At 43.2% G+C, this 20234-nt stretch overlaps 2 protein-coding genes across 3 annotated transcripts in view; one reads left to right on the forward strand and one right to left on the reverse strand.

Moving 5' to 3' along the window:
- Positions 1–12332, forward strand: part of INTS4 (integrator complex subunit 4) — a gene marked incomplete at both ends in the record, with an annotated part of 120553 nt that extends 108221 nt beyond the window's left edge. For both annotated transcript variants that reach the window (XM_079708867.1, XM_079708868.1), the window contains 5 exons: positions 1102–1161; positions 2923–3082; positions 3308–3451; positions 7995–8115; positions 12154–12332. In XM_079708867.1, coding sequence (XP_079564993.1) covers positions 1102–1161; positions 2923–3082; positions 3308–3451; positions 7995–8115; positions 12154–12332 — 664 coding nt within the window. The remainder of the gene's footprint in view (positions 1–1101; positions 1162–2922; positions 3083–3307; positions 3452–7994; positions 8116–12153) is intronic.
- A 6677-nt stretch (positions 12333–19009) lies between these two features.
- Positions 19010–20234, reverse strand: part of AAMDC (adipogenesis associated Mth938 domain containing) — a 31499-nt gene continuing 30274 nt past the window's right edge. The window contains exon 4 of the mRNA XM_079707663.1: positions 19010–19180. Within this exon, the coding sequence (XP_079563789.1) occupies positions 19040–19180 (141 nt within the window). The 3' untranslated portion in view covers positions 19010–19039. The remainder of the gene's footprint in view (positions 19181–20234) is intronic.

Raw genomic sequence — 20234 nt, forward strand, 5'->3', positions numbered from 1 at the left:
ATAGGTATACATTTGTTTTGTTTTGTTTTGTTTTTTTTGTGGTATGTGGGCCTCTCACTGCTGTGGCCTCTCCCGTTGCGGAGCACAGGCCCAGCGGCCATGGCCCACGGGCCCAGCTGCTCCGCGGCATGTGGGATCCTCCCAGACCGGAGCACGAACCCGTGTCCCCTGCATCGGCAGGCGGACCCTCAACCACTGCGCCACCAGGGAAGCCCTACATTTAAGTTTTTACAGAAATGAAATACTCTAAGTACTACGGGACCAAAGAAGCCAAGATAGAGAAGAAAGCATATAGTCTGTGTCTGTGTGCAAAGTAGTAACAAAACTTTTTCCCCTTCTGCATGAGAATTTGACCTTTGGTTTCCAGATCTATTCCCTGGAAAGCTGATTGCATCAACTCTATTACTAGGTGACACTGCTATGGTAAAAATGATCTCTGAGAAAATTACATGTAGACTAGAAGGAACTATCAGTGAACTATAATTACCTAATGCAGACACCATAGCTTTGGGCTTCATTGAATGCAGTGATTCTTGTAACTGAGCATATCCCTGTGGGGACCCTGGAAGGTATGCCTTTGGATTACTTCAAGAGATATTAGCACCTATGGAGCATGAGGCTTCTAAGTGAAGATGGTCTCCACATTTGCCTGATGTAGATCTCATCTCCTTGAACCTGAGCTGTCAGTGGCAAGGTCAGAGCTCCCAGACAGCTATGTAGATGGATGAATGGGCTGCTGCAAGGACTCCTGCAGAGGAGGAATATGACATTGCACTGCCTGTAAGCTGTGCTCCTGTCCTATTTCGTTACTGAATCTGGTGCCAAGTGTGGCCTGTGATAGTCTTTGATTTTGAATGTACATTGAGCCTAATGGGCACTGCAGTGTTTTAATTAGGTCTTGGGATCCTGGCAAATATTTCCCCCTAGGTTCATTAGGAGTCCTCTATTTCTCTTACAGATAATTTTTATAGTATAATATACTCATCGTCTTTTCTTGTGGGCTCAGGTTTCTGGAACTTTGGTCTTTACTCCTCAGTTCTCAGATTTCATAAGCAAATTACATGGGTTTTTGTTTGCTTTGTTGTTTTTTCTTTTCTACAGAGTTGACCCCTTATTTGGGATGTGTGAAAAATTTTTACAGGAAGTGGACTTTTTTCAGAGGTAAGTATTTCATCACCTTCTAGCTCATTAAATCTTGGTTATGTAGAGATCGTACTTACAGGGAAACAAAAGCAATCACAAGCCAGAATCTTTGGTTTAGCCCATGCAGCCAAGCTATTATGATACATGCAGTGTGCCCTAATTTGTATACAGGTGGCTCTCAGTATCCATGGGTTCTGCATTCATGGATATGGAGGGTTCGACTGTATTATTCCATTTTATATAAAGGACTTGAGCATCCATGGATTTTGGTATTTCCAAGGGGTCCTGGAACCAATCCACCACAGATACTGAGAGATAACTGTATTTTCTTTACTGCTATATAAACCAGTAAAGTTAGCTAAACATACAACATAATAAAAACATCAGGAATTTTTTTGATTCAGCACTCAGCTGGGCCAGAAAAAGACAAATATTATGTGGGAAAACTCAAACTCTTGTTGAAAAATTACAACTTGTCTATTTTTTTTCACCATGGTTCTTAAACTTGCATATTTCTCTCTAATCTACAAAAATTGTTCCATCATTCTATAGGTAGCTTTTATTTTGTAGCATAGATATGTTTTCTCAGGATTCATTATGAAGTAAATCAGCTAAAACAGATGCAGTCGATGAGTGGAAGGCTTGGTGAAACAGTGGGGGTCAAGGTAGTGAACTCGACTGTGACCTGTGGTATGCTGGCCATACAATACTGGGAAGAAGGCATTTATAGGATTTTAAAATCTAATATTTATTAAGTCTAATATTTCATTTTTTCACTCCTTGCTTCTACCCCCATGAACTTTACCAAACCTGACTCTACAGGTTTGTATGACTCTACACTTTTCAGGCTTTTTTCATTTGGGTGGTGATGGCTTCCTATAGGGCTGAGTTGCAATACCTCTCTTCACCAATAGGAGTTGCTCTCTAGTAAATGATGCAATCTAGCCTGACTCTTTAGATCCTGACTTCAAATCTCTATGAAGTCCATGCCTTACTTTTGGTTTTAGATTTTTTTTTTAATTGAAGTATAGTTGGTTTACAATGTTGTGTACGTTTCTGGTGTACAGCAAACTGATTTAGTTAGACATGGTTTTAGATTCTTTAAGGTGGAGAGTCTGTTTTTGAACAGTTGGGTTGGAGAGATTTTTGGAAAGATGACAGCTCTGATTTGCCACAGATGAGAATCTGTTGTTAAGAGCTGTACATTCTTTCTTAATTCAGCCTCTGAGTCCCTGTACTGATATCACCCCTCAGTGAAATTTTGACTATCTCTTTCTACAAAGCAGAGTACTGTGGAATCATTCAGAGCTGGGAGTAAGTTACTTAACTTTTTTTAAGCCTCAGTACAACATTATCCTCTCTGAATCTCAATGTTCCTATCAGTGTTGCTCCATTAAGACAGGCTTTTTCTTCTCTTTTGCTCAGCGTAATGTCTCCAGTGTCTAGAATAGTACTTGGTAAGGCCTAAAGACATATTTGTTATATTAATTACTGAATCTGTAATATGACAATAATAATTCTAACAATGCACAGGATTACTGGGAGGATTAAATAAGATGGTGTAAAACACTTAAGAGGATGCCTGGCATATATAGGTATTTAATAAGCAAGGCTATTATGATGGTCGTGTCACTACAGCATAATTACATAGGTGCATGGCTTTCCTCGGTAACCATGAACTCCTTCAGTTCATCACTTTTCCTACCTCAGGGCTTGCCAGAAGTTTGGGGCTCAGCCTGTGGTGAATGAATGCATAGTTGCTTCCGTTTGTTCCTTCAGGTGTTTCATCGCTGATTTGCCCCACCTGCAGGACAGCTTTGTGGACAAACTTCTTGACCTCATGCCCCGACTCATGACATCCAAACCTGCAGAAGTGGTCAAAATTCTACATACCATGCTGCGGCAGAGTACCTTCCTACACCTCCCCCTTCCAGAGCAGGTCAGTGTCTGTGTCATACCCCTTCAGGTGAAATCCATCCAGAGAGCATCCAAAACTGCTCATCTTGGTGATCTTCTTTGAGCAGTGAAGGAGCTGGGTTAGGGCCTTTCCTCTGATTGACTAACATATGTCCACCCATTAGATAAGGAGACAGAAAGGCAAGGATTATGTTTTGTTACCCAGAGATGACCTGGCTTTAGAATCGTATTTTCTTCTTGCTTACAGATCCACAAAGCCTCAGCCACCATTATTGAGCCAGCAGGCGAGTCAGACAACCCTTTGCGGTTTACATCTGGGTTGGTGGTGGCCCTGGATGTTGATGCAACCCTGGAACATGTGCAGGATCCTCAGAGCACTGTGAAGGTCCAGGTCTGTCAGGTTTTGGTTCCCATGGAGCTTCTAAACTGACTTTGTGTTGGAACTTTTAACTTTAGCACCCCTGTAATCTCTACCTGAGGGACAGAAACTGGGGAGAGAGAAGAGATAAGTTTTTATGGACAAGAGCCTGGGTGTGAATCCCAGCTCTACTGCTGAGTATGGTCTGGAGGAAGTTACTTTAAACTCTGAGCCTTAGATTCTGCAACTGACAAATAGGAATAGTTGACATTGAAATGAAGTGATGTGTATAAAGTTCCTGGTCCCCAGTAAGGGTTCACCAAATGACAGGACCGCTTCTATTCTTATAATGTGAAGTTAAGACTTGGTATTTTCAGGGCTATAAGCAAACTGTAATAAGTCCTTTTCCAGTTATGGGTGGGTCAGCTTGGTGAATACAGTTTATGGGTGGGAAAAAGCAGTCACTAGGGAGTATTCTTTCCAAGTTAGAATGATGTACTAGAGAGACAGGAGAGATGCAGTATAGACACTAAACAATTTAACAGTCTGTAGTTGAGCCCCACTAAGAGTCCTACCCATTTCCACCCCCTCCCTCCCTCCCTCCCTCCCTTCCATCCATCCATGCTTACTCTACTACACATGCTAAGTGCTAGGCAAACATGTCAGAATTCGTGCCCTGAGGATGCTTAGTTTCAGTGAGAGACAGACAAATGGACAGGAAGTTGTAAAACAGAAGTTCAGTCATCAGTTCAGACAGGCACAGGATGAATTAAGAATGTTATGGCCTCTTATTAAATCCTGATTGCTCACACAACATAGATCTAACTTTGGGAGCCACTTGCAACACTACCTCCTGAAATGAGACCTAACTTTTTAAATAACCTGATCTATTCTCAAGACTGAGAGACTGGGACTTCCCTGGTGGTGCAGCGGATAAGACTCCGCGCTCCCAATCTAGGGGGCCCGGGTTTGATCCCTGGTCAGGGAACTAGATCCCACATGCATGCCGCAACTAAGAGTTCACGTGCCTCAACTAGGGAGCCCGCATGCCGCAACCAAGGAGCCCACCTGCTGCAACTGTTACTGAGTTCAAACTCGCTCTGCTCACTGCACTACAGGCCAATGAATTGGGAGATGAGGTGTTGAGGCAGGGAATACGACTTTATTCGGAAAGCCGGCAGACCAAGAAGATGGCAGACCAAGAAGATGGCAGACTAGGGTCACCGAAAAACCATCTTATCTGGGTTTGGATGCCAGTTTCTTTTATAGAACAGAGAGGGGGAGGAGATGAGGAAGTAAAGTAAAAAGGCCCTAAGTTTTGCAAATGTCCCCTGGAATGGCTAGCCTCAGGGAGGGGATGTGTTAATTTCCTCTTTCTTGCAGCCATCCACAGGTGGACAGGGTCTGGATGCTTCCCCCAACAAAGGCACTTTGGTTTAACATTCAGGCAGAGGGACAGGGTTCCCCGAGGCAGGCCATTATGTATCGACAGTATCCTTTTAGTGAACAAGAGCAGGAAAGCAAAGGTTAAAGTAAAAGAAACAGGTCCAACATGTAGCCAGATTTGGCCCTTCTGTGTTACATAAGGAGCACACGTAATGCAACTAAGGAGCCTGCGAGTCGTAACTAAGGAACCCGCCTGCCGCAACTAAGACCCAGCGAAACCAACCAACCAACCAACAAAATAAAGAAAATAAAGATTAAAAAAAAAAAAAAAGACTAAGAGACTGGTTCAGTGAGATAATGGACCGATCTACCGACTTAGCTTATGGATTTTGAAGCTTCTTAGAAGTTTCGAAGGCAGGAATGAAGGGGAACATAATGCACCACCCCAAAATAAGCCTTTTTGGCCTAAGGATTACTTTGGGATGATTATTTCTGAGAGGCTGTAGACTGGAAACAGAGTAGAATTGCTCTTTTGTGAGGGAAATTTACATTTATAAGGGAAATCTCCATTTGTAAGGTATCTGCCTCTCAGTACCAGAAAGGGAAGCGAGACTAAATCTCTAGAAACTCATCAGTGAAGACTCTGCCAACTTAAATTTGCATAACACTCGTACCCTTGATTACTGTGTTTTACCTGATAACGTCCCATAACAGGCTCCCTTCCTCTTCAACATCTTTCTTTTGTTTTTAGCTGAATATGGTATTTAAGGTGATGGCTTGGTTAGTTTCAGGGAGTTACTCAGTTTTCCTAAGTCTCTTCTTTATATAGAGGAGACATATTTGTTACTAACTTCTATTTGTTTTTCTCCTGTTAATCTGCCTTTTATTATAGCAGGGTCTCAGCCAAGAACCTAGAAGGGTAGAGGGGAAATTAATTTTTCTCCCCTACAGGGTTATTTCCAATTTTGGCTACTATAAAAACATTCTGCAATATACTTAAATATATATATATACACACACATATATATACATATGTGTATATATACATGTATGTGTGTGTGTATATATATATATATATATATATAATTATAAAGAATACTATGGAGAAGCCCTTAATTTGTAGAGTGTGACTAAGGAAGAGAAAGACTTTGTGGAGATACTGTTACATGGATGAGATAAATGATTAAGAGCAAAGGATAGAGGTATTCCAAGCAGAAGGAATATGAATAAAAGTTAGGGATGCAAGCACCTGCAGTAAATACAGAAAAATAGCCTGGAGCAGGCAGGGTCGGCTTCCTGGAAGAGAGTAAGGATGAATCAGGCCCTGAAGACGGTTAATATTTACCTATGGTGACAGTAGAGGGAAAAAATCTTCTGACTTCCCAGCAGGAATTATTATAAATCATGAGACCTACAGAGAACTAACTCTGAGCTGCAGTTTTACTGGGCGGCAGTTTTTTGTTTGTTGGTTTGTTTTCCCCTGTCTACCGAAAAAAAATGCACAACCTAGAATTTGAGAGTTATATTTTTTTTGGCAGACATTCTTAGATTGCAGGTATAGATTGTCACAAGCCTGGGAGACAGCATCTCAGATAAATGCTGAGAAAACTGTTCCGAAGAGGAAGGGGGAAACCAGGATATATAGGAGTTTTTGCAACAATACCAGGTAGCCGGAACAAAAGACTACTGTTAATAAAAGAAAACTAGATATCTCAAGTTAAGGAATTTAGCACTTTTCTACATAAGGGAAGATGCAAGAGTCTGAACTCATTGAAATTCCTTTGATATGCACCTCAGCTCTCTGGGGCCAGTATCCTGTGTTTCCTCTTCCTGAGTTTCCTCAAGCTGCACCATTCGGGGTGGCTGCAGTCTGATGACTGCAGTCATTCCTTGTTTCCTTCCTGAGTTCCCTCAGGGCTCACTGCTGGGGGGCGGCTGCGGTTGCTGATGGCCCGAAATCCTTTGTTTACTGATGTGGTGGGCAGTGTTTTATTTCTCAGCCCCAACGTTAGTGGTTCTCCACCTTAGCTGCACTTTAGAATTATACAGAAAGTGTTAAAAAGTACTGATGCACGGGGCCTCAGCCTACACCAGTTAAATCAGAATCCTGAGAGTAGGGCCCATGACTACCAGTATTTTTTATTTAAGAGCTCATAGGTGATTCTATTGTGCAGCCAGGGTTGAGAACCCCTGTTTCACATTGTCCCTGGAAAAAGTTCGCTGACCAATTGAGCATAAATGAGATTGCAGGTATAGATTATTTAAGGATCACCTGCTACACTCTACTGAAAGATCACCTTCAGAGTAGCTCTACTACATGCATGGCCAGACTGTTTGGATAACTCTGCAGGCTGGGAGATGGGGAATTAACTCGCTGCTTAGTCATGGGACGGCTCTGACAGTAGGAAAGCATTGTCCAGTTCAGCTACCATGCCCCAACACTTCTGGACAGATGAGATTATGGGGCAGGTGGGCTGAGACATGCCTCCCCAGAGTTTCAAAGTTGAAAGACCTATGTGGTCCCTACTTTACCCCTATCAGTGTATTCCCATAGCCCAGGACCTACGTGTTTCTAGGATATGCTTCATTTGTTCATTTAGCTCATTTGTACACTGTGCAGTATATAATAATAGGCCCTCTACACAGATAGCTGTAAGGTCCCCCTGGGTGTTGAGGAGAGCTCTTTGGCAGCTTGTAAGATTTGAAGAACTGGCCAGTGATTCGAGCACTGAGCACTGTCTCTGTAGAAAGAGATAGATAAACAGCTTCCTAGCTGCTTATGATCTAGTGGAGAGTTACAGAATTATTCTTAATCCTTGGTAGTTGGTGATGGATCCTGGGCCATGATATAATTTGGAGCCAGAGGAAGGACAGTCATCCTGATGGGGGTGTCTGAGAAGGCTTTTCACATCAGGATTAATATTTTAACCTATCCATGTACTTAATAGAGGCACTTTATTCCTGTCACTCATTCACCATGAATTCAGGAAACATTTATCACATACTGCTTTGTACTGGGGAGGGGCTCGAGAGATTTCGACAGTGTTGTCCTCCCCTCCAGGAGCAGTTTCGTATGAAGGATGGTGTCTTCTTTTCCTCCTGTTTCGGGGTTCACAGCAGATGTCACCAGCAATTCTGTTAAAAGCTCATGGCTCTTTTGCCTCTTTTTCTCATTTCTGTCACCTCTTAGGTCTCATATCCAGATGGCCAAGCTCAGATGATCCACCCTAAGCCGGCAGACTTTCGGAATCCCGGCCCAGGGCGGCACCGGCTTATCACTCAGGTGTACCTCTCCCACACTGCCTGGACAGGTAAGGAGTCAGTGGGCCAAGGCATTTGTTTTTTTGTAGTTTGAAAAATACGTGATTGAACCAGGCCTGCTGAGGGTTGAACTTGATTTCTTAAGGAGCTTGAAAGCTCAAACTGGGTACATTTAGACTAATTCGCTGCATTGCTTTGATTATACACGGCACAAGATTTTTTCAAAAGATGAAAAGGAGATTACAGTAGAATGGAGTCTCATTGAAAGAACCGTGGGCTGGACACCAGGAGACTATTTTCTTATCCTAACACTGCCACTGACTTGCTGTGTACACTTGGACAAGCTACTCTCCCTTCTGAATCTGTTTCCTCACCTTTCAAATTAAGATAACAATTCTTTACTACTTAATTCTGCGGGCTACTCTGTCTGGAAGTTAAACAGTTTTCTATTTCTTACCAGAAATTTAAAATCACTCTTTTTTGTATATGAACAATTCAGTTCATTCCCCCAGAACAAGTAAAATGACAACTGTTCTTGCCTTCCCTTCCCACATGGGCTGGTTTGTGCAGTAATGCAAAGTAAGGTGATCTATTCCTATTTTACCCTCCCATACAGCAACTGAGGAGAACCTTGATAATTTGAGAAAAGACATGGAGGTTACATAAGTATTTTTCTTTCATTTGTAAAGAATAAAACGAGAGAATACAAGTACAATGACATTACACTTCCAAAGCCTGTAAGGCTGCTTTGGAAACTCAGCCTGCAGAACCTAAAATGTGGGAGAGAATTGGCCTTGGTGGTGTTGCCTAAATCATTGAAGGTGATTCAGAAGCATGGTTGTTACTGGAGAAGGTGTTCAATACCACCAAATTTGGTTTATTTTATAAACAGGTGGATGCCTTCTGGAATTTTCTTTCACTGTATTTTTGAATACATGAGTAACTGTTTATTGCCGTTATTAATGGTTTTCCTCTGTCAAGGGTGTTAGGCGGGTATAGATGACTTTATAAAGTTTTCACAAAGAGGAAGTGGTGCTGCTGAGTGTCAGGGCAGCCCCTTTGGGGGTCCAGCGGGCCTGGCGAATTTGAGGGAGCAGATCCAGCAATGCTCGTACAGAAAATCTGCCTCCCTGGGTGTCCCTCAATCCATATCCTTGCTGCCTGGAATGTTCTGCACTGTTTGCCACAGTGCAAGTCCACAGAAACGTAGAGTTCCTTATTTTAATCTCCTGTGGTGAAGGGATCCTAGATAATGGGGAAAGAAATGCTGTGGGACAGTGTTGTTTTGCAGGGTTAAGACTGAGGGAAGGACTTCCCTGGTGGCGCAGTGGTTGAGAGTCCGCCTGCCGACGCAGGGGACACAGGTTCGTGCCCCGGTCCGGGAGGATCCCACATGCTGCGGAGCGACTGGGCCCGTGAGCCATGGCCGCTGAGCCTGCGCGTCCAGAGTCTGTGCTCCGCAACGGGAGAGGCCACAACAGTGAGAGGCCCGCGTACCGCAAAAAAAAAAAAAAAAAAAAAAAAAAGACTGAGGGAAGCAAAACAGCATGTTAGAGCTCAGAAGAGCTTGAAAGGTTTTGAGGGGCATATTGACTTGCCCCTGGTCACACAGCAGGTCATTGCCTGAACCAGGCCTACAATTCGGGCTTTCCTGAGCCTGAAGAATTATAATTCATCCAGGATCACCTCCTCTGAGAGGTTGCTACCTAGTCACAATTAAAATATCTATTTTAATTCTCTGCTCAGCACTTATTAGTGTCAGATGTTTTCTCATTTGTTTATTGACTTTCTCTCCAATTAGAATGTAGGCTCCTTGAGAACAGGGAACTTGCTCATCATCTTTAACCTCTGTGTCCCTAGTGCCTGACATGGAGTAGGTGCTCAACAAATAATGAAAACTGAATATAGGATTTTAAATTTGCAATTAAAATTCATTTAATTCTTAGACAACTTTGTGTTGGGAATTAGTATTCTGCTCTTAATTTTGTAGATGCATAAGTGGAGGCCCATGTAGCTGAAAAGTAATGGCACTGAGGCTGGCACACAGATTTCCTAAGTCCTAAATCCCTTGTTTTTTTCACTGTACCATCCTCCCATCTGACCTGGGACACTAAAGTGAAATGTGTTCTCATTCTGAAGGTGCCAGCACTTCTTTCTCCTAATCTAGGAGATGGTGCCTGGTATTGGTAAGGGGTCCTCCATCTCGTCCCTCAGCTCCCTACCAAGGGCCTCTCCTTTGGGAGACAGAATGCTGCCAGGTCACAAGGTTTGAGTCACATAGACGAGTTTCCAAATTCTGCCTTACTTGCTGTGTGATCCTGAGAAAGTTATTTAACCTCTCTATCTCATTTTCCTTTAAGATTGGAGTAATAATATATACCTCATAAAGACATATTCTTCCAAGCATGATAAATGGGTTGCATGATTTGTCCCAGATGATCTTTTGTCTCTTTTTCCCACTGTCTTTTCCCTCTTGTTTCTTCTCCCTGCTCCCTTCCGCTGCTGGCAGTGGCTTGAATTGCCACTCTTCCCACGTGCTGGTGAGAAAAGGCATAATGACCAGATGGTGTTTAGTCCTCTGACCTGGGTTTAGTCCTCTGACCTTACCAGTATTTGGCTCCTGAAAGTGCTGGGAGAGCCAGGGCTAGATTGTGGTTTAGGGGTTGGCAATAGCCATCTAGGACAAGAAAGGAGAGCGTAGTGGGAGAGCTGATACTGGAGCCTAGTACCAGAAAGCAGTGCTAGTTTCATTACAGATACACTCCAGGCTGGTAAAAGGCCCCATGTGAAAAGGTGATGCTGAGGTTGCTCTCTGGGCTTGGCTAGGTTGCTCTGGTTGCCTGCCAGCCTTTCCTTTCCTGGAGGACAGCAATCTAGTCTGTATTCTAATCCCTAGGGGGAAGTCTGGAAGTAACCAGGAACACATCTGGGGAGGCATTGAGAAGTCCTGGGACCTCTGCCCTTGTTCATTTAGATCCATCCAGCCCTCATTCCTGCCCTGTAAACCTCTTAGCCTTGGGTTCATCTTTAATACTTGCACCTTTCATGAGATTACCCAGTCACACAAAATCAAGGAGGACACCCAAGCTAGTGGTGTTCTTGGCCTCTGCACTTGCCCTTAGGTTTTTCTGAAATCCTCTTCCCCTTCTTTATGGAAGCCACGTGGTGAATAGAAAGATTAGTTGCTTCAGTTTATGAACTGAGCTCCAATTCTGTCACTGGTGTGGATTTGGGTAGTTACTTAGAACCTCTCAGAGTCTCGGGACTTTTTTGGGATTGTGACAGTCTTTCTTTCATGGTGTGGCAGGGTAAGAACTCTTGGGGTTATGTGCTTGGCACAGAGCAGGTGTTCCATTCCAAAGCCTTCCTGAGCTCCCTCCTCAGTACTTCTTACGGACTTGAGTGTGCACTGTGCTCCAGTGCAACTATCTCTGCCTCCTCAGCCAAACAGCAACTTGAGGGTGGTCTTATTTATTTTTGCTGGGGCCTGCCACATGAAGACACCAGATCAGTATTGTAATGTCATGTCACGAAAGAACGGAAGGTTCAGTGACGTGGTTTTAGGTCCCTGAAATATATTCCTGTTCAGTAGTGAGAGTTTTCTGTCCGAACTATTTCCTAATGAAAGGCTTCCTCTCTGCTAATGCAGTAGAGTCCACTGTGCACATAGACCTCAGGCCTGAGATCAGCTATGCAGAAAGAGCATGATTATCTGGGTACAAGAATTGGCCACATGCATGTACTTTGTGACCCTCTGTCTTGAGGCTGGAGGGCCTCTGTGGAAGAGGCCTTTTTAACTTGCTCTCTGAACATCTCAGCAGCATGGCTCTGAGCTGTGGGGAGCCCAAGAGACCGGAGGAGGTGGCAGTGGCAGAGAAGCAGCAGTACATATGCAGGCTTAGGAACAGCCTCACAAGACTCAGGCTGGAAAAGTGTTTTTGTATGCTGATGGGGGAAGGGAGGGATACAGACAGATGAAGAAATGTTCTTGAAACCCTACTGCTTCTTTGATATTGCTTTTACTTGACATTTCATCCCAATTCCTAGGTGTTGCCCCATTAAAGAGGATTTTTGTCTTTTTTTTCTAGAACCGTGCCAGGTGGAAGTGAGACTGCTGCTGGCCTACAACTCCAGTTCACGCATTCCAAAATCCCCCTGGATTGAGGGTGGTGAGATGTCATCCCAGGTGGAAACCAGCATCGAGGGCACCATCCCCTTCAGCAAGTCTGTAAAAGTTTACATAATGCCCAAACCCGCAAGGCGCTGAGTCACAAGTAGTCTTTACAGCCGTGGCCTAGAAGGCCCTTCTTGGGATCAGAGTGATCCAGAAGCCTGGAGCATTTCACCTGGACATGGTCTATAGGCATAAGGAAGAACATGTGACCCTTATAGTCTCATCTGGTATCAAACATTGGATAAATTATTTTGCATTAAGAAAACAAAAACCTTCAAGTCTATCCCATCCCCCACCCCCTACCTCCCTAGCCTTGCCCCGGTAAAGTTGAGACACCAAGCTGTTCTAGTCCCTGGTCCTTAAAGAAATCTGTGTGGCTATAGGTTCAACATTTATACCACAGGCCTACATTCTTCAGGTGTGAAACAAAAAGATCCAATTTTCTAGCCCCTTCCAAAGAACCAGTTATTGGAGTCATAATCTTATTTCTTAAAGCAGTAGTCTGTTTGCCAGGGCCAACTCCAAAGCAGCTTTCACAGCTGTACTTTTTTACCACCGATAGTTCCTGAAGGGCCCTAGACTTTCATTATCTTGCTGAGAGTCTCCTTCCTTAACTCAGGCAATAGCTGGCCAAGGACTGAATGAACAGCTGAAGAATGAACCACTTTCATCCCTCAGGGAAATTCTTGATCTTGCCTGCCATTATCCTTAGAACAAAAATATGAGAGAAGGGCCATATTTTACAAAAGAAACCAGGATTATGGGAAAGAGGGACCCAGTGTAAGAAAAAAAGTCATTTCCCACTACTTCTCTGATGACTCCAGCGTTGGAGCTGCGTGTGAGCTGAAGGTGCAGCGGGGGTCTAAGAACAGTAAAGTCTCCAGAGATGTGAACCACGTGAGGGCCTGTGCTATGTTCTTTACCTGTCATTTTATCCTTGCAACAGCCAAGTGAGACTAAGAGGTTAAGTCACTGGTAGGAAAACTGTAATTAAACGCCTTTACTCGTTCAAATCCAAGATGATTCCAAAGGCCTGAGCTATACCATATGTAAAAGAACCTTCAAATTTTCTCTCTGTGCCTCAGTTTTTTCATCTATAAAACAGAGGTAATTATACCTTAAGTGTTGTTGAATGGGTTTAATTAAATAATGCTTGGCAAATCTGAATCTGTGGCCAGTCTTGATCATATTTGGTACTTGGAAAGCTAATAAAAATAATAAGAGCAGGGCTTCCCTGGTGGCGCAGTGGTTGAGAGTCCGCCTGCCGATGCAGGGAACACGGGTTCGTGCCCCGGTCCGGGAAGATCCCACATGCTGCGGAGTGGCTGGGCCGTGAGCCATGGCCGCTGAGCCTGCGCGTCCGGAGCCTGTGCTCCGCAACGGGAGAGGCCACAACAGTGAGAGGCCCACGTACCACAAAAAAAAATACAATTACTCAGAGGCAGAGCTGGAATTTCAATTCAAGCATGTTTGACTTTTGGTTTAATATACCTAATGTGTGCCCAGCAGTGTTGTAAGCCCTTTACATGAATTAACTCACTGAATCCTCAAAACTACCCTGTGAAGTAGGTACTGTTACATTTATTCTGTAAACAAGGCAGTTGAAGTTCAGAGAATTTAAAGAAACCAGGATTATGAGAAAGAGGGATCCACTATAAGAAGTAATATTGTGAACTACATCTCTGATGACTACAGTGTTGGAGCTGCCTAGTTGGCCTAGGACACACAACTAGTAAATGACAGAGCTGGGATCTGAACCCAGGCAGTCTGGCTCTGGGAGGTTATAACTGCTATAGAGGGACTAAGGGAAGAAGATCACCTCCATGGGATTTACTTTTCTAGTGTGCTCGCCCGTTTAGTACATCTCACTGATGTGCCATCAGTGGGCTCTCATGTGTCAAGAAAATTGCCTAAAGAAAATTGCCTGCCTTGGAGATAAAATGAAGCTTAAAGCCAGGCTGAACCATACCATGGCCCTGACACAAAGCACCTGATGATGATTACTGAATTGAAGCACAGATGAAAACATCAAGACTCATCGCTGCTAACTGAGCCTCTGATGCCATAGCTATAGAAAGCCTTCCAAGGGAAGAATATGCTGAATCCTTTTCAGATAACACTACTCCTTTTATGAAAATCCTTCTGGGTCATTCCCCATTTTACAGGTGGGGAAACGGAGACTTAGAGGTAATGTCTTTCTCCTAACGGGCAAGGGCGGGATTTCATCCTAGGTCTTAAAACCCAAAATAGTACTTTTCCCACCAAAGGTGGAGAAACATGAAGGGGCAAAATTTACCTTAGTATCAGGATGAGTTTTTAAGAATTGAATGGGCTGCATTTGAGCAGCCTTATTCTTACACTAATGAGCGTAAGAATTGAATGGACTGCATTAGGAGATAAGGAGATTTCCATGCTGGATGTGTTCAAGCAGAGGTCGAGCAAGCTCCTGACAAGTTTGTTGTAAAGGAATTCAAGTATCATATGAGCGGTTGGGCTTAACCTTTTAAATTCCTTTTACTCTGAATTCTCTGTGAATTATGAGAATCTTGATTTTTCTGACAAAGACCTGGAAGGGAGCGTAAAGATGGCTCCGGTGTGGCACCCTCATTTATAAGTGAATGTGCAAGCCCAGAGAGACTGAGTTAGTAGAAGCAAGTCTGGAACCCAGGCCTCTCAGTCTAATATGGTTTTCATGACAGGGATCTGTTGTTATGCCTTTTCAGTGGCCAACCATGTACCTCGTCAAAGCCAGAAACGGTGTCACGTTGGACTCTATCCTTACGCCTCATATAAAACCAGCCATCAAGTCCTTTAGATTCTGCTTCCTTAAATGTTTCAATCCTCTTCTTGACTCGGTGTTTCTATCCTGATGCAGCCTTCATCATCACTCCTAAGGTATGGGATTAGCTTCCTAATGAGCTGCTTGCTTCAAATCTTGCCCTCTTCAGTCTACTCTTCACACAGCTGCCAGAGTAATCTTTCTAAAACCCGGATCTGATCACATCATTCCCCTGCTTTAAACCCCTTTAAGTGGGTCACTTCTGGCCCCAGGATAAAGTCTAAACTCCTATCCTTGAAGGCTGTTTATGCCCCTTGTGTCCTCTCCAGCCTCATACTCCGTGTCCCAAACATTCTCTCCTTCTCCAGCTGTAGAGGATTATCTGTAGTTATTCCCAGTACTTACCATGCTCTCTCTTGCTTCACACCTTTGCACTTGCTGAGCCCTGGAATGTGCTCTTCAGATTGTCTCCTATGGTTCTTTTCTTTTCATTCTTCAGGACTGAGCCTCATTCTGGAACCTATCTGTGTCTCCTGTGGGCTTGGTGCGTTGCACAGCCTCCTATACATTCCTCAAGCATGGTATTTATTGCAGGTTCACAAATGCCAACCCCTGAAGCAGGTAGGCAGGGGGAAAAAAGGGGTCAAGTGGCTTTGTCAATCTAATAAATGCATCCTAGGTAATTTTCATGAATGTATTTTTCAAAATTATGAAAAATAATAATCCTTGTACAAATTAAGAAAGAGGGGGGGTGTCAAGTGACCTGGAAGAAGATAACAGAGACTTGAGGAATCAGCACATTCTGTCAGAAGAAGGCAGTTGCTATTCAGCTCCACTCATTTGTTCATAGGTATGGGCCTGGTGATGTCAGATTTTCTGATTCTTCCAGAAAAGTCAGAAACCTGCATTTTCATGTGAAAAATAACCACGTTAAAATTTTTGGTAACTAAATAAATGTTAAAATTACTCTGAGACAAACAAAATCTGTCTCCAGGTAGATTTGTGCCAGTTTGAAACTTCTGCATCGTTACTGCATATTTACATGTCTGTTTCTTCCAACCAGTCTGTGAATAGCTAGACCGTAAGAATGTCTGTGTTGTATCCCCAGCATAGCTCCTGGCACATACCAGGCAAGGAAAGAAGGAATGAGTCTGTGAATCCAGAGCAAGTTTAGCAGTACCATGACACGCCTGCAAAACCCAGCCCTGAGAGTCAGGTTTCTGAAAGGACTTTATATTTGGCTTTGACATGATTGACCTCAGCAAACAGAATTATGGAGAAGGTACACACCTAGCACTTGGCAGACTGCTTGTCTTAGGAACCGCTCAAGCTAGAAGAAATTTAAGTGTGGGCAGAGTCAGGGCTGTGCAAGCAACTTACAAATTGAATCAAAGGGTTTAATGATTAAGACATGGGACTAAGTATAGTGTCATGGAAAAAGAGCTTCTCTCTAGGCTCTGCAAATTTCCAGCACTGACCATGCAGAACAGATTCAGAAATAGGGGCTGTCAGCAGGCTCTATACAAAGTTTAATAACCTCACTGTCAGGTACTTCTGTCTCAAAGAAGTTTGTACTAAGTTCTGTTTAATGTAGAGACAACTCACTTAGGAACATTGATTACACCCACACCTAATTCAACACCCACTGGAGCTGTCTCATCTTACATTTGACAAAAAAAAATTTTTATTGCATCAACCAGAGAAACAGTCTAAATTTTATCAAACATCCTTCTTAGCTATATAAGTGTCTGGCTTTATGAGCTGATGGAACTGAGATCTAGAAACATCCTGTCATCTGACAAATGACTGGTTGTAGAAAGGGCACTGAGCAAGACCTTCTCAGACCTCTAGGCTGAGTCTCAGGTCTGTGAGGATCTCTCTCCCACGGGCCTCCTAAGGTGGTAGAAAGAGATCAAGACACAGCATTGGGTTCTAATCCTGCCTTTGCCACTTTCTTGGTGGGTAAGCTTAGAAATTAGAAAGATCACTTTCCATTCCAATGGGCTTAGCTCATCTTTTCTTGCCAGGCCACATCTTAAGTTGCTGTTCAGTCTACGGATCGGCTGTCCTGAGGTCAGATGCCCAGTGGGGCCAGTCAGGCAACAGGATCATGTGGAGCAAAAATCAGCTTTCTGGGCTGTGGCTTCAACAGGGGCTGGGGTGGAGCAATTTTATTTAGTTATGACCATGATAGACACCATACCTAATAAAGAGTTCCCAAATGTTTGATGAATAAATGAACCTCTTCTTGTTCTTTAAGACTTGTGTTACGTCCTTAGTGATGTCTTCCCTAATTTTCCTCCCATTCTGGTAGAATAAGTTAGTCCACCCTTTGTGCCACCACTGGACCTTGTAACTAGTATAATGTTAGTGCACTGTATCATTACTGTCTTGTTTATTTGTTTCTCTCATAACTCCTGAGGGCAAGAACTATATCATTCCTGTACCCCTAGGATCCAGCAATAATTGGTCATAAGAATATTAGTAAGAGACTCTCAGTAAATGAATATAAAAGAGAATTACTTGAATAAATGAGAGAATAGAGTAGATAATTCCTTTGGGCTCCAACATTCCATGAATCTTTGAAATTATAAGCTGATATATTAAGAACCATAAAATGAAACCAGTTAGCTTTACACAGCAGCCCCATTAGGAGAAAGATACTGACAATGGTTTCAGTTTAGAGTCCTTACTACATGCCAGGCAATGTGCCAAGACTTTCTATGAATTACCCAACTTAACACCTATGATAACTCCGGGTACTAATATGATCCCTATCTGACAAATGAGAACAGTGAAACTCTGAGAGATTAAATAAGTGCCCAACCGGTGAGTGGCCGTGAAAGCCACAGTTAAAAGTCAAGGCTATCTGACACCAAAGCTGATACTCATAACTCTTTAAAGAGGGGGAAAAATGAAAAATAAGGTAATGCTGATTACTATTATAATTCTGTCAGTCTATTCTAAGGCTTCACAAAGGCCACCTGGTATTTAATAGAGCAAAGGCTATCCATTCCAGTAGGGACCATTAAAAGGCATTTAGTCCAGCCCCATCATTTTATAGTGAGGGAATCTGAGGCAGAGAGAACTGTCTGGCAAGGCCCAGGTTTAGTTAGTAGAACAGCCTGCCTAGAACCCTAGTATCAAGGCGTAGCTCCTTTTACTGTTATTGAAGTGTTGCCTCAGTTCATTCAGGGCTCTGCTCATATGTCATTGCACAAAGACACTTTCCCTGACCACATATCTGAAATAGCCCCTATCACTCTGTTTCTTATCTTCCTTTATTTTTCTTCATAACATTCTACTTATATTATGTATTTGTTTACTTGTTTATTTTGCCCACTAGAATATAAGCTTCATGAGCACAGACTTTTTTTTTTTTTTTTTTGCGGTACGTGGGCCTCTCACTGTTGTGGCCTCTCCCGCTGCGGAGCACAGGCTCCGGACGTGCAGGCTCAGAGGCCATGGCTCACGGGCCCAGCCGCTCTGTGGCACGTGGGATCTTCCCGGACCGGGGCACGAACCCGTGTCCCCTGCATCGGCAGGTGGACTCTCAACCACTGTGCCACCAGGGAAGCCTGAGCACAAGACTTTTATTGCTGTTTCTCTGGAGCCTATAGCAGTGCCTGGCATATAAGGTACTTAATAAAAATTGGTTGAATTGATGACTAAACATTCCAAAGCATCAATTGCAATGTGATTTTAATGCACTGAAACTTTTCTTTGGCTTTCAAACTTCAAGTCAGAAGGCTTTCTTTATTTTTGCCTTTATTTTTGCTTACTTCTGGCCTAACATTTGCCACAATATTAAACTTTGGCAAACTTCTGTCTCCTCCCCTGATTTTCAGGCCCTCCCGCCCCAGGTCAGGGACCTTGCCTAAGTCATCCATGCATCCCAAAGCCTAGCACAGGACCTGGCACGAGCAGCTGTTCAAAAATGCTTGGGGGGGCTGGAGTGGACAGAGGTAAGAGTGACAGTCACAGGCATCATTGCTTAGTGATTTATTCTCTTAAGGCTCCATCAGCAGGTGGAATGGAAGACCCCTCCCACCCTGATGCCTTGGGTAACCAAGGCATTATACTCCTTCACTGCCTGCTCTGTCTGGAGGACCCGCACATCAATGCCTTTTTTCTTGAGGTATTCCACGGTTGACGGGGGTACCTGGGAAGAAGGAAAAAGATGAGTAAATCAGGGGGAAAGGCCCCCAGGGTTTCCTTTCCTGCTATGAGGCAAGTATATTCTACAGAACTGGACAGTGACAACCATCACTCCTCAATCACCCAGTGTGTCACCAGTCCAGAATTTGGCAGTGAGTCCCAAGGAGTCAAAAAGGCTTCTAAGAAGTTAACAGAAGTACCATGAAACATGCAGACAGCTCAGGTGATATGGAAACTGGAAAGAGCATGGATTTTGGAGTCAGACAGTCTTGAATTTAAGTCCTTACTAGTGACTTTGGGTAAGTGAATTAAATTCTCTGAGCCTTTGTTTCCATGTATGTAAATAGGGATAACAATACCTGCTTACAGGGTTGGTATGAGAATGAATTCAGCTAAGGTATGTAAAATGTTAAATGTTTGAGTCAGTCCAACCTGACTGATTCAAATCCAGATAAATGTTAAATGTTTGAGTCAGTCCAACCTGAGTCTAAATTCTAACTTTGCTATGTACTAACCAAGAGACCTTTTGAAAGTCTTTCAACTGCAATTTCCTCCCCTATAAAACGGAGATAGTAATACTTAAAATCAAAGGGTTGGTGTGAGGATGAAGTTTTATGAATGTACGTACACTGCAGCTCAAATGTCTTCTCAGAAAGGCTTTTCTTGACCACCCCATTTAGAGCAGCCCCTCATAAGTCACCATTTCCTTCACAGCACTTACTATGATCTGAAATTGTCTACATTTTTATTATCCATGAGGGCCATGAACCTCGTTTGCCTTGTTTAGCTTGTTGTCCCTGGTACCTAGAATAGTGTCTGCCCCATAGAAGGTGCTGAATAAATATTTGTAAATGAATTTATATAAAAGATTCTCAAGAGTGGCAGGTATTATTGCCTATTTTCTCAACTCTGGCTTGTCTTCAATATTATTTTAAATAGATTTTAATTAGACTCTGCCTTGTCAGAAGGAGCTCTGAGTGAAATGTTTTTTAAAATGCCCTACATTACTTTTTTATATGTTTAAACAATTTTATAATAACAGTAGTCTTATAGATAAG

This window comes from Hyperoodon ampullatus (genome assembly GCF_949752795.1).
Source record: "Hyperoodon ampullatus genome assembly, chromosome: 7".
NCBI lineage: Eukaryota > Metazoa > Chordata > Mammalia > Artiodactyla > Ziphiidae > Hyperoodon > Hyperoodon ampullatus.